A 15,559-nucleotide genomic window follows, 5' to 3' on the forward strand; every position below is an offset into this window, starting at 1 on the left:
AGCTGCCTGAAACCAGCTGAACATGGTCAATGCTACTTTCAATGAATGAAGCCCATTTGATTTGGAGAGTGTTACTGGAAGGATGAAAATGTCAATATATTGTTGGAAGTTACTCTTGCATTCTGTATTTAAAGAAATGCTGAGGTAAGTTATGTTCAGCAGCTTTACTGTTCAGTGACCACACTTTCCTGTTTAGCAGCTACAAGTATTTATTTCTCTGTTTCAGATTTTCAGGGCCATCTGATTCAGTGTTCCTTACAGTGAAGGTGCTCTTCAAAGTAGGACTGATCGATAGTCATGCCAATAGTATTACATTTGTGCAACATACTGTAACCTCACACTTTACAGACAAATGATATCAAAAATACAATTAAATCAATACTCATATATTTCTGAAAGTAATTATACAAAATATAATACAGGAAATTTTAGAAACAATATCAAAGGAGTACAGTGAAACATTTATGTTGTCATATATCCACCATTCACAAAATGTTTAGAGACAAGCCATCTGTGGCCGTATACAGTGCTTCAATTACACTTTACTGTGATAGCTTACATGACAACAAAATTTTATTTAAAGGCCAAAAATAAATGCATGAAAAAATTAAAACTACAAGGAACCAAATGACTGGTAAGAACAATAAAGAAAACTCACTCATGCTACAGATAAAATCACTATACACAACAAGAGATATGAAAATACTTCTTTATTATAGAACAGTCACAATATTTTTTCAGGGCACTAAGCCTTGCAGTCCACTACAACAGTCCAAGAACTATCACATGTGTCCAACATTATGAGAACTGAAACACAACTTCCTGAACCACGAGTTCCATCTAAAACAAAAAAAAGGGGGGGGGGAGGGTTATTTAACTTTTCACAATTTTCTATATCACATTTTCTGCAACATATAACTTTAAAAAATCTTGCAAAAAGCACACATAACTTAAAAGGGTAGGAGCATCACTTACAAAGAGCAACTATCACCTCACTGCTGCATACACAGCAGTCTGACCTGAGCCAATGTCAGTCAAAATGCTTGTTAGTTGGCTTAACAGATCTGTGCCATCCTCCAGAGATCGGCGGTACAAATTTTTACACTGCTTTGCATGTTGACCTTCTGTCCTGCAATAACATTCCAAAAAAATTGAGTTTAAAATAGTGAGAAGATAGTGGAGAAAATTTAAAAACATGCAGAAACATTTTTAGAAAACTTTACCAAATTTTTTGCTTTTATTTACAACCATATTGTGTTTCAATGTTTTATTTTATGGAAAGTAACTGCTGGTCAGGGAAACTAAACATCTGGCAATCCAGTCTGCTTTAAGGATTTATTTATTTTTGGGAATGGACAAGAATCAGATGTCCAGCAAATATGGAGGTTATGGCATCAATATCATATTGTTTTAGGCCAAACATTCACAAACAAGGAACAAAGGGTGAGCAAATGCATTACTGTGGTGCAGAAGCTAGGAGCAGTTTTATCACAAATCCAGCCAATATTCCTGATTGCTTCATGCAAGCTGTGTTGCACTTGTAAGTAGCACTGCTTCATGAGTTGTTTGTTTATTATGAATGAGAAAGTGCCTTCAGATTGAGCTTTCGTACACAAATTTTACAAGTTTTAGTCTCTGCTATAGTCTGTTACAGTTTTTGTTCTCTCTGCTCACATTATAATGTGGTATTTTTTACATCCTTCTACACACACACACACACACACACACACACACACACACACACACACACACACACACACACATTTGCACTCTTCGGTCAGTTTGTGGAATTTGTTGTTGGTTCATATTTTATGATAAAACTCACATATAGTGCTTCTTGTTGCTACATGACTCTGATTCTGTATTCTCTGGTTAAGCTGTCATTCATTATGGCTGATGTGTTGTATAACTCTAGGTCAATCTCCTTTTTCCTGACATGGTCATGTGCAATATGATCAGTGTTGAAATCTAATGTTTTCTATTTTGCGTTTTTCCCATACAATCTCCATTCCATAGGTTATCACTTGAATAGTGTTAGCAATGTGCTTGTCAATATATTGGTTACGTTCAGATTACTGTGTGAGACTCTGATGGCTGCTGCTGCTTCCTGAATTTGCATGCCAAAGTATTTTGCTGTTGTCTGTAATATATAGTGCATTTAAAATTACTTGTGACTTTTGAAAATTGGCTCAACAGAGGTAACTTGACATTGTTGCCCAGACACCAATGGCGAGCTGGCTTTCCCTGTCAAGCCACTAGGGGTTTGTTTAATACAGCTTCCATGTCGCCACACCATGGACAAACAGTAAGAAGTGGTGTCACGCGTTAGATGCATTTATGTTTGTCAGCTCTCATCGTGAAGTATTTTTTGGCACTGAAGTGTTCTGCAAGGGTCGCTTGTTGTGAATGAGTGTTTCTGTATTTGTGTTGCATTAATAATAATAGTGCAGCATATCTGAAAATGAGATTCACAATAAAAGACATCATCCGAGGCTACATTCTCCCGCTGTGAAGATATCAAGCATTGGAAGAGTAATTTAAATTCGTGCACAAGGCTGTAAAAGTGTGTGCTCTGTGCACAGTTATTCTGAAAACGACTGCAATAGTAGCAGTCCAATTTTAGATATTAAAAGAGTGGTTGACAGAGCAGTTGCTGCACTTAACATTCACTGACCTATGGTGCTGAGAATTGAGAAGCAGAAGGAAAGAGGAGACATGAGTGATGAAGCAACACTACTTCACTTTTTGGCAAGAAAACAATGTTGACAGATGGGTAACCAGTATCGACACGTGCCAGCATATGTATACTTACTATCAGTATAAAGAATACCCTACTTTGAATAAATTTCTTTTCAGCCGAAAGAAGCAGAGCTGTTCAATGGGAGTATGTCATCACTTCAAATTCGCCCTCACAGGCTTCATTTCTGGTAAGAAAAGTTTTCATCTTGGACATTTATCACCTAGAAAAGTGACACAGTAGTCTAGAGAGGCTGATACCTATGTGCCATGAGAAGCATTTTGTTCAGAGACATTGTGTGGCTGCAAAAGACCTGGCTCAATGCGTATCATACTTTGTCAAAGCAAAGTGGTGGATGGACCACACAGGACAAGGAACGAAATCACAGTTAGGAAATCATGGCAGTAAAACTGTCTTTCATGCTGCCTCTGCTCATGGCTTCATTACAAACTATTTATTGCTGTTCCATTCCTGAAAGCAATGCGATTATCATGAGGAAATGAACACCAAAGTTTTCATGAAGTGGTTTTCTAATGTTCTGCAGCAAAATATTTCTCATAATTTGAACAATAGTAATGGACAATGCACCATACCACTCTTTTGTGGTACATACAGCTCCAACTATACAATGGAGGAAAGCAGATATTCTGTTCTGGGTGCAAAGAAATGTTCCATCGGATAAAGCTGAATGTGGCATGAAATAAGTGGAGTTAATGGAACTTGTAGCACTGTATTGGCCAGAAGCTCCATGCTACCAGGTCAAAGAACTGGCTAATGCTAAAAAACGTAAGTGTAATCCAGCTTCCTCCATGTCATGCTCATTTAAATGTAACTGAGAATGTATGGACCCGATTGAAAGGTAGCAATGCAGGTTGCACCCAGAAAGATTGAAATGCTGAAAAAAGAAGCCATTGCAAATATTATCCCACAGGACTGATCTAGGCTTTGTCATCCATACAAAGAAGGTAATTGAAAAGAGATGGATTCACGAAGGACTGCTGAAAGAACAGGTTGAAGACATGGTCATTTCTGTCAGCTTCAGAGACAAGTTCTAGGTCAAAGGAAGAGGAAAATGATTACATGGGGCAGATGTAGATTGAAATATAGATACACCTTCATCTACATACATACTCTGCAAGCCACCATACAATGTGTGGCAGAGGGTATCTTGTACCACTACTAATGACTTCCTTTCCCCGTTCCACTCACAAATAGAGCAAGGGAAAAGTGACTGTCTATAAACGTCTGTACAAGCCCTAATTTCTCTTATCTTCATGGTACTTACATGAAATGTATGTTGATAGTAGCAGAATCATTCTGGAGTTGCCTTCAAATGACAGTTCTCTAAATTTTCTGCATGGTGTTGTCCAAACCTAACGGTAGCAAAATTAGCAGCTCGCCTCTGAATTGCTTCGGCATCTTTCTTTAATCCTGCCTGATGTGGGGTCCCAAACACTCAAGTGATACTCAAGAATGGGTCATACTATTGTCCCATAAGCAGCCTCCTCTACAGATTAACAACACATGCCTAAAATCCTTCCAAAGAACCAAAGCTGACCACTAGCCTTCTCTGCTACAAGGGGTGCTCAATAAGTAATGCAACTTTTTTTTCTAGGACAATTTCAGTTTAAAAAAATGTGTATTTGTTGTGAGAGATTGTGGAACTTTCCTGCTTCAGCTCTTAAAGTTTCATGAAGCTCCAACAGGTGGTGGCACTATACGTAGCCTCCAAAATGGCATTTTTGGTGGAAAATAACAGTATCGATCACAGATATTCACAACCACTCGCAGAATGTCTAAGGAGGCCTGGCAGCATACAAAAGCACAATGAGTCATTGGCCAAGGCATTTGTCATCATCCCAAAAAGGGATTGCAAACCTGTCCGATCTCCCGTGTGCCAGCTGGACGCATGTAGCTGTTATTCCTGGCAGACATTCTCATTCAAGGTGATCAATGGATCACAATCAAACACCTCACTGCTCAAATGGACATCTCTGTTGGTCTGCAAACCTGAGAAGAGCTCACAAAACTTCATTGGAGTGTTCTTCCTCATCCACCCTACAGCCTGGATCTCACAACTTCAGATTTCCATCTATTTGGCCCAAAGAACGGTACACTCCATGAGAAGCAATACATGGATGGTTGGGAGGTTATTGATGCAGCAAGACACTGGCTCCACTGTGGACAAGTAGACTGGTACCATGTGGGTATACAAGCCCTACTAGCAGATGGCACAAGCGTGGCACAAGCGAAGATTATGTTAAAAAATAGGGCTCTGTAGTGAAAAGTGTGGGGAATAATACGGTCAACTGGAATCCTGAATAAACAAACCTGCTTTCAGAAAAAATATGTGTTGCATTACTTATTGAATGCCCCCTTGTACAATCCTTACATGCTTGTTCCATTTCTTATTGCTCTGCAACATTACACCTAGATATTTAATCAATGTGACTCTGTGAAGTAACACACTACTAATGCTGTATTCTAACGTTATGGGCTTCTTTTTCCTACTAATCTGGGTTAACTTACATTTTTCTACATTTAGAGCTAGCTGCCATTCATCACACAACTAGAAATTTATATGATATTACAGTTCCTTATTATGATGCAAAGTTTGCATCATAATCAGCAGCAACTGAACAGCACTGCTGCGTGGCGTGAGTGATCAGCGCGGGCCAGGGCACTGTTGTCACTATTTGTTTTACTGTCCGTGTTACTATAAATTGATAAAATAAATATCACATTTGACTAATCTGGGACCCCTCAATTGTATGGGCATGTAAAATCCCACTTTAAAAACCATCTGGCTACTAACAGGAAACAAGTACCCACCAACACTGGGTATCGCATGAAAGACCCGATAACCAGTATTTCTTTGGGGTGACTCCAGCTTCACATTGCAAATATCTGTAGAAACCCCAGAGAAAATACACCTGATGAACCATAGGAGAGACACCCTGTATAAAGCTTCCATACTCTTCACCCAATTCCATCAAAAACTGTAACAACTAACAGTGGAATAATGAGCACAACTTCACAAAATATTACTATTTGTACTACCAATTTCTTCATGTGCTCTATGCCTACAAATTTAGCATAAGTTGCTTCTTTATGTACGAAACTCCTCTTTTGATTATTGTAATTTTTTGCTCTTTGACTGTCAACTAAAGCTTTAAATTCTTTCTGTATGATACTGATGATATTGTAATGTCATTTCATAGCAAATTTCCAGTACCCGTGATTATGTAAAACCATAACAGATACTCAGAGTTCTCATTCCTCTCTTCCGTCATTCTCATTTATTTTTAAAAGCTTGTGATGATAGATTACTGAAGTGCCTCTTTTTGTGCAAACAGCCACTGGATCTGTAAATGTATTCCATGCTATGAACAAACAGCAAAGAGTAAACAGCACAGACACCATGATTTTCCCAAACTGAAAGAGTCATGCCAACCAAAAAACACCACACTGCAATACTAAATGAAATGTCACACTGCTTGAACCCTTCCAATGAGGACTGAGTACAGCAAGATCGGCTGAGCCTCAGCCCGCACATCCGCCTCGTGTGTGTTTTGGCACACCATGGCTGACCCTGGTATAGATGCTGAGCAGTATTAGAGTCACAGGGTCTCCTTGAAGAACTCCATTTATCTGCATCATTTTCTCTGAGATTTCAACATTGTTGTTTATTTGAATAAGATTTCATTGACAAGATTCCTTGGTTGATCTCACTAGCAAGTCTCCCTCTCTGGTCATTCCTTTCATTTCTCCAGTAAATCAAACACGATTTTCATATCAATGACAATTGTGTAGCTCTTTCCCCTTTGGTGTCTCAGTGTACCTGTAAGCATTTCACTGCATATACCATGTTCCTTTACTTCAGAAATCTAAACTGGTAGTCTGGGATGCTCCCCTCAATTATGTCAAGTATTTTCAGAAAGACTTTGAAGGAACTGTGTCCCTTCCCTGTCTGCAGGCATTTGTTAATCAGGTCTTTCCACAGTCAATGGAACCTTTAAGATGTTCCATTTATATGTTGCCTTGACCCGCCACTTTCTTGTTCCTTCCTCCTTTAGTTGCTTCTCTAAGTTCAGCTAAAGTTGTATGTGGTCTCTGTTGCTTCCATTTCATATGCCTCATCTTTTTCTTTTTATTCAATATTTCCAAGAAATGTGTTTCTCATTTCTTCATGTGGATGTCTCCCATTGCAGATGAGACTTTCTTCCTCACTGCTATGAATGGATCTGATTTTGCATCCACTGCTAATTTTCTTGCCTCCTCCTTGATATAGTCTGTTCTTTTTCTTTTAATTGTAGATTTATCTTTCCCTTTTTTCTGCAGACATGATTTAATCTGTCTGTGAAACGTGTGTTTTTGCTATGTATAGTGCCTGCAGTGTTTCCTTTCTTTTCTTGTACTTTTCTTGCTCAAACCCTTTTTGTGCCTCTGTTCTTCGTTTGATTTTTATGACTGTCTTTATTATTTCTGCGTATACAGGTTGTATCATAATTAATGGCGTAAACGCATACAGTTGAAAGTACATGATAGTAGAAGCAAAAAAGTCTGACTAAAAACTTAGGGTCGAAAACGCATACCTTAAAAGCTACGAGCAATTTTTCATCTTTGATACTGTGAAGCAAATCTCTTCTACTGCAAGCTCTTTGCTTTCCATATTTTGGGAAATGGTAATGTGGACCAAAACAAGAAAAAAATGTCCAGTAAACATGTGCTCTAAAATGCATACCTTAAGAGCTATGAGCATGTGCTCATCTTCGCTTCTTGGAAACACAACTCTTCTAATGAACAAATGCTCATAACTTTTAAGGTATGCATTTTAGAGCAAATGTTTACTGGACTTTTTTCTTGTTTTGGTCCATCTTACTATTTCCCAAAATGTGGAAAGCAAAGAGCTTGCAGTAGAAGAGATTTGCTTCACAGTATTGAAGATGAAAAATTGCTCATAGCTCTTAAGGTATGCATTTTCGACCCTATGTTTACTCAGACTTTTTTGCTTCTAGTATCGTGTACTTTCAACTGTACGCATTTACGCCATTAATTATGATACACCCTGTATTTTCATGGCTCCCTCCAGTTTGCCTTCTTCTATTTGTACCCTTACTCTCTAGATCTTGTCTTTGTTTTCCTCTATTGTTACTTATTGTATTCTCCGGGAGTACGTATCTGGTCCAGGTGCTTTGTTTATTGGTTGTGGTGCTTTGACGTGGAAGCTTGTCATTATGGGGATATGCATCCCTCCAGAGCCTGCTGCTAAAAAAGCATACTACTCCTGATTTGTTTAGCTTTAAGTTTCCTCTGATCTGCAACAGTATAGACCATCTGTCAGTGCCCATTCATCCTAACTAATAACCTGGTGGTAATCGTACCAATGTAGAAGGCCAAGCAGTGCTCATAACAGCTGATACATGATGCATCATTTCACAGGTGGCTCTCTCTTTGATAGTATACATTTTGTCAGTTACAGGGCTGGTAGAGGTGGCAGTAGGAGGATGCATAGGACAAGTTTTACAATGGGGACAGTCAAAGTGGTGGGTGCCACAGGGTAGGGAAATAGGGGTGAAGGAGCATACAGCCTCACTAGTATACTGTGGAAATTGGGGTGGGGGATGAAAAGCGATTCTAGGTGTGGTGGGCAAAATGTCAGACACAATGGATCTCATTTCAGGGCATGATTTCAGGAGGTCATAGCCTTGTTGAAGTAACTGATTAATACATTCAAGACCAAGATAGTACTGTGCAACAAGAGATTTAGTCTTAAGTTGTTTTTTGGTGGGATTATCAGAACCAAGACTGGATTCGGTGGCTCAAGAGACTTGCTTTTGAACTAGGCTAGTGAGTAATTACATCCAGTGAAGACTGAGGTGAGAACAGTAGGGTACTGCTGTAAAGAGTCTGCATCTGAACAAATATATTTGTCTTGGATATGAAGGCTGTATGGGAGGGAATGTTTGACATGGAAAGAACAGAAACTGTCAAAACATAGGTACTGTTGCTTGTTTGTAGGTTTAATGCAAATAGATGTGTGCAGCCGACGCTCGATGAGGATGAGGTCAACATCAGGGAAAGTGGCATGGGATTCAGAATAGGACCATGCAAAATTCGATTTGGAGAATGTATTTGGAAATTCAAAAAATTTTAATGTATCAGCTCCACCATGACTTCATATGCCAGAGATGTCATCAATGTATCAAAACTAAACCAAGACTGAAGACTTATGGATACCACAAAAGCCCCCTCCAAGAAACTCACAAATAGGATGGCACAGAAAAGAGCCATCCCGGTTCCCATGGCAGCGCCCCTCATCTTCTTGTGTCATCTGTCTTCTCCTAAAAGGTAAAGTAGCTGATTAAGGTGAGAAGGAAGGATGTCATAGGTATGGAATCAGGTGGGCACTTGAGGTAATTTTCAGCAGCAGACAGCCCGTGTATGTGGGCAATATTGGTACACAGGAAGGTGGCATCAATTGTGACAACCAAGGCATGCATTGGTAGTGAGTTGGACACAGATTTCAGACTATCTAGGAAATAGGTGGTATTGAATATAGGTGGGGAGTCTTCATGCTATAGGTTGCAGGTATCGATCAACCAATGCAGATATAAGTTCATGAGTGCTTTGAAATCAGCTGTTATGGTACAGCCAGGGTGATTGGCTCTGAGGATCTTAGGAAGACAGTACAAGGTGGGAGTGCAAGGTTTTGGTAGGATAAGTAGTTCCCACTGATAGAGGTGTTAGTGCTTGTTAGGTACCTGTTGTTTCAAGGAGGCAATGTAGGTCAGTTTGTATCACAGTGATGGGATCTTGACAGCGTAGACCATTGCTTATATACTCCTGTCAGTCAAGTACCACAGTGGTAGATCCCGTGACCGCTGTGAGGATAATGATGGGGTAATCTGTTTTTAGGGAACACAAGGCCTGGAGTTTTGCAGAGGACAGGTTAGGGTCATGTTGTAGGAAGCTGAAAAACAGTTGTGAAGCAATGCTGAATGTTAGTCTATACCACGACAGTAGTGATCTTGGTGCCTGTTCCACTACATGTGCCATCTGGATTCTCCCCCCAACTGCAGTTTCTCAGAACTCCACAGATGGGAACTAGCATTACAGCATGTCCTTGGTTCTTGTTATTCACTTGGCCTAAATTTACATTAATTTCTTTGGACTCAGGTTTCTTTTCAGCAACTATTCATTTTTTTCATTCCCTTTTAGTTCTCTCTGTCTCCCCCCCCCCCTCCTCCATTTGTCTATTACCTAAAATGCACTTAGCTTTTATTAGCTTCTACATGATTTTTTGTCAGCAGTCACTATCTTACTACCTTGTTTATTTCTCTATCTTCCACCTGCATGCTCTCGAGTTTTCAAAACTTGTCCAGTGCAGTCCCCAACAATCAGTCTCCTTCTCATCCCATCCAGTGAATCTCTCCTGACCCGGAATTCCAGGTGACTTCTCCATAACTCTCCCCCATTTCCTAAACATTGCCAGACCTTTTTCTTCATCCCTGTTTATTTCCCTTCACCTGTTCAGCCAGAAGAAGGAGCCACTATCTCCAAAAGTTTGCACATCTCCATAACTTTTATCTGTCTTTTCTCCTGCTACCAGTTGGCGAATAGTTCTTTTATCTATCCAATTATATTATACTTTCCTAAATTGATTGTTTCCATTCATATAATAATCCACGATGAAAGATATTTCTAACAACATCAAAAAGATAACAAAAGATGGTATAAAGAATGCAGCACAAAAATGACTGGATCACTATAAAGAGACACTGATGTGCCAGATAGAATAAACTTCACCAAGGAGGTGGGCATATCAAATGAGGTAACACTAGATCAAAGAGGAGAGGGGAAACGATGGAAAGCAGGGAACAAGAGAAGTTTACACAAACATAAAGAGGCTATGGAGACCATGAATCCGAACTAGACCCAAACACAAACAAGAGAGCAATCATGACCAAAGGAAGAAATGTACTCACGAGAATATGAGAAATAGAAATAAACTGTCAGAAGGAGCAGACTGGAAAATGATATATCTAGGAGAAAGGAGACCACAAACAAGACAATACAGACACACTGCAGGATCCAAGAAACAAGACTGAGAGCTACAAGTTGCAGAAAAGTTTGCCTGGCTCTGCAGGCAACACCGATACAAATGATATAACAAAATTAGTAGAGAAAAGCAGTATTAAAAAGAACTCCACACTTCAGAAGAGAGCAAAGCCTTCAATGTTAGCTTCCCATTCAGTTATCTAGAAGACACAGAAGAAATGGACTTCTGAGGCCAAGGTATACTCATCAGTGGACACAACTTTCGGAGATACAATGAGGAAACTGGAGGAGAGAGAAAAAGAATTTTCGGTGATACAAGGAGGACATGGAAGGGGAGAGAGAAAATTGTTGTTGTGGTTTGGTCTTCAGTCTGCAGACTGGTTTGATGGCACTCTCCATGCACTCTATTCTGTGGCAGCTTCTTCATCTCCAAATAACTACTGCAACCTACATCCTTCTGAATTTGCTTATTCTATTCATCTCTTGGTCTCTCTCTACCGTTTTTACCCCCAAACTTGCCTCCAACACTAAACTGGTGATTCCTTGACATCTCAGAATGAGTCCTATCAACTGATCCCTTCTTCTAGTCAGGTTGTGCCACAAATCCTCCGCCCCCCCCCCCCCCCCCCCTGCCAATTCTATTCAGTAGCTCCTTAACTGTTATGTGATCTCCCCATCTAATCTTTAGCACTCTTCTGTTGCACCACATTTCAAAAGGTCCTATTCTCTTCTTGTCTAAACTGTTTACTATCCATGTTTCATTTCCATTCATGGTTACACTCCTTACAAATACTTTCAAAAAAGACTTCCTATCACTTAAATCTATATCTGATGCTAACTAATTTCTATTCTTCAGAAACACTTTTGTTACCATTGTCATCGCACATTTTGTGTCCTGTTACTTTGTCCTTCATCAGGTATTTTGCTGCCTAAACAGCAAAACTACCTACTACTTTTTGGGTCCCATTTTCTAATCTAATTTCTCAGCACCGTCTGATTTAATTTGATTACATTCCATTATCCTTCTTTTTCTTTTGTTGATGTTCATCTTATATGCTCCTTTCAAGACATTATCCATTCCATTCAACTGTTCTTCCAAGTCTGTACCTGTCTCTGGCAGAATTACAATGTCATTGGCATACCTATTATTATTATTATTATTATTATTATTATTATTATTATTTCTTCTCCCTGGGCTTTAATTTCTTCTCCAAAATTTTCTTTGTTTCCTTCACTGCATGCTCAAGGATCAAACTGAATAACATTGGGGTAGACTACAGCCCTGTCTCAACCCTTTCTCAACCACTGCTTCCCTTCATGTCCCTCGACTCCTGTAGCTGCTGTTTGGTTTCCGCACAAGTTGTAAATAACCTTTCACTCTCTGTATTTTACCACTGCTACCTTCAGAATTTCAAAGAGTGTTCCAGTCAACATTGTCAAAAACTTTCTCTAGGTCTACAAATGCTATAAATGTATGTTTGCCTTTCCTTAAGCTATCTTCTAAAAGAAGTCGTATGGTAAGTATTCCTCACACGTTCCTACATTTTTCCAGAATCCACACTGACCTTTCCTGAGGTTGACTTCTACCACTTCTTCCATTCAACTGTAAAGAATACGTGTTAGTATTTTGCAATCATGACTTATTAAATTGATAGGTCAGTAATACTCACACATATCAGCACTTGCATTCTTTGGAACTGGAATTATTATGTTTTTCTTGATGTCTGAGGGTATGTCATCTGTCTCATATATCTTGTACACTAGATGGAAGAGTTCTTTCAAGGCCAGCTCTCCCAAGGCTATCAGTCATTCTGACATGTCATCTTCTCCTGGGGCCTTGTGTCCTCTTACTTCTTTCAGTGCTCTATCAAATTCTTCTTGCAGGATCATATCTCCCATCTCATCTTTGTCTACATCCTCTTCCATTTCTCTAATATTCCCTTCAAGTATATCTCCCTTGCATAACCCTTCTATATACTCCTCGCACCTTTCAGCCACCCCTCTTTTGCTTAGGACTGGTTTTGCCACCAAAGCTCTTGATATTCATATATCTGCTTCTCTTTTCTCCAAAGGTTTCTTAAATTTTTCTGTAGGCAGTGTCTATCTTCCACCTAGTGATATATGCTTCTAAATCCTTACATTTGTCTTCTAGCCTTCCCTACTTAGCCATTTTGCACTTCCTCTCAATCTCGTTTTTTACACATTTGTATTCGCTTTTGTCTGCTTCATTTACTGCATTTTTATATTTTCTCCTTTCACCAATTAAATTCCGTATCTACTGTGGCATCCAAGGATTTATACTAGGCTTTTTTTTATTTTTTATTTATTTATTTATTTTTTTTTAATCTATTTGATCATCTGCTGCCTTCACTGTTTCATCTCTCACAGTTACCCATTCATCTTCTCCTGTATTCCCAAATTCTCACCAATCATTGCATAATGCTCCCACTGAAACTCAACAACTTCTGTTTCTTTCAGCTTATCCAAGTCCCAGATCCTTAATTTCCTATCTTTTTGCAATTTCTTCAGTTTTAATCTACAGGTCATAACCAACAGATTGTGGCCAGAGATCACATTAGCCCCTAGAAACATCTTACACTTTAAGGTTTGGTTCCACAATCTCTGTCTTACCATAATATAATCAATCTGAAACCTTCTAGTCTCTCCAGGTCTCTTCCACATATGTAACCTTCTATCATGATTCTTAAACCAAGTGTTAGTGACGATTAAATTATACTCTGTGCAAAATTCGACCAGGTGACTACCTATTTCATTCCTTTCCCCCAGTCCACATTCACTTACTATTTTTCCTTCTCTTCCTTTTCCTACTATCAAATTCCAGTCCCCCATCACTATAAAATTTTCGTCTCCCTTAACTATCGGAATAATTTCTTTTAGCTCATCATACATTTCTTCCATCTTTTCATCCTCTGTGGAGCTAGTTGGCATATAAACTTGTACTGCAGTGGTGGGTGTGGGTTTCATGTCTATCTTGGATACGATATTACATTCACCAAGCTGTTTGTAGTAGCTTACCCACATTCCAATTTTTTTATTCATTATTAAATCTACTCCTGCATTATCTCTATTTGATTTTGTATTTATAACCTTGTATTCACCTGACTACAAGTCCTGTCCCCCCTGCCAGGGAACAACTTCAGTAATTCCCACTATATCTAACTTCACCCTATCCATTTCCCTTTTCAAATTTTCTAACCAATCTGCCTGATTAAGGGATCTAATGTTCCACACTCTGATCTGTAGAACACCAGTTTTGTTTCTCCGGTGACAAATCCTCCTTATAGTCGCCACCTGGAGATCCGAATGGAGGATTATTTTACCTCCAGAATACTTTACCCAAGAGAATGCAATCATCATGTAACCAAACAGCAGAGCTGCATGCCCTCAGGAAAAAACTATGGCTGTAGTTTCCCTTTTCTTTCAGCTGTTCACAGTACCAACAGAGCAAAGCTGTTTTGGTCAGTGTTACAAGGCCAGATCAGCCAATCATCCAGACTGTTGCTCCTGCAACTACTTGAAAGGCTGCTGCTCCTCTTTCGGAATCACACATTTGTCTGATAAAATTACCAACAAGAAAAGAGTATCGCACCAAAATAAGAGCAAGAACACACTAGTACAGAACATCAAGGGAATGAAAAATGCACATGATTTTTTGTCAATGTATGTTACTGTGGCCTCTGTGGTATTACTAATCAACACTAAAGGGTAGAGAGAACAAAGGCACGTTTCCATTCTTAAAAACTGTGCATTTTATTATGGTCTTGGAGGTGACTTGCCTGTCATTCTGCACTGTCAAAATTCATGGTCCACAGCTTAGTTTTTAATCTGCAATATTCACAAACTGTCTGCAGTGCATGTGCTTCACAATCACAATGTAGATAAGTGGAAAGTCTAAAATCCTCCACAAATGAAAATTACCCACCGCAAACTGACACCTGCAGTTTGTTTAAAAGAGGTGCTAGGTATTACGGAAGATTCTTTCCCCCCCACCCCCCACATGCGAGATTCCACAGTGTGGTGGTGATGGTGTAAAAGGAGAAATGGAACTCCTTCAAAGGCATTTTGGAGGAGTATTTCAGTATGAGTGACCCACAGTCTCTAGTGGCTCATTACAAATAGCATTTCACTTGATTTCATGCTCTCATCTATCATTGTATCTGTAGCACACTGAAATATCTGCACAACAATGCAAATGTTGATGGTATGAACCATCATGTATATTATTTGGAAACAAATTTGTTCCTTTCCCTCATGATAATAGCTGCTGACAACAGTAATATCCACTTTACTCTTCACCCTCTTGCTTATACTGGGTATTGCTCAGTTGTGTCTCGGGTTTGTCTTTCTGTCACATTTAGTTGTATGTTAAGAGTTCTACACAGCGGATGAAGAGTTGGCTGAAGGAATGGTTTTGCACCGGTCTGCAATTAGCCCCTAAGTAGTTATTTTTGAACCAAAGTTTGCTAAGTACTGCACCCAGGGCATCATGTCACAAACAAATGTATGTTGTATTTGCTGAAGAGAGGATGTTAAGAACGTAACAAACACAATACAAGAGAAGCAAAAGATGCTAGTGGAGCTGTTCCCACATTTGTTACACTACTCCATGCCTTCTCACTGTTATGAGGGTGTTTTCACAGAAAAAATGGTAACTGGCGTAACCAACCAAAAAAAATCACAATTACATGAATACTCTGTAATGAGCCAACAAAGATCATGGATCTCGTGAACCAAAATGCT

General features: G+C 39.2%; 1 protein-coding gene across 1 annotated transcript in view; it reads right to left on the reverse strand.

The window, feature by feature from the left end:
- Nucleotides 1-370: 370 nt before the first annotated feature.
- LOC124792931 (erythroid differentiation-related factor 1) overlaps nucleotides 371-15,559 on the reverse strand; it is a 223,155-nt gene continuing 207,966 nt past the window's right edge. Inside the window, exons 19-20 of the mRNA XM_047257980.1 lie at nucleotides 976-1,129; nucleotides 371-840 (exon numbers count right to left, since the gene is read on the reverse strand). Coding sequence (XP_047113936.1) covers nucleotides 988-1,129 — 142 coding nt within the window. The 3' untranslated portion in view covers nucleotides 371-840; nucleotides 976-987. The remainder of the gene's footprint in view (nucleotides 841-975; nucleotides 1,130-15,559) is intronic.

The sequence above is a fragment of the Schistocerca piceifrons genome, chromosome 1, assembly GCF_021461385.2.
Source record: "Schistocerca piceifrons isolate TAMUIC-IGC-003096 chromosome 1, iqSchPice1.1, whole genome shotgun sequence".
NCBI classification, from domain to species: Eukaryota; Metazoa; Arthropoda; class Insecta; order Orthoptera; family Acrididae; genus Schistocerca; species Schistocerca piceifrons.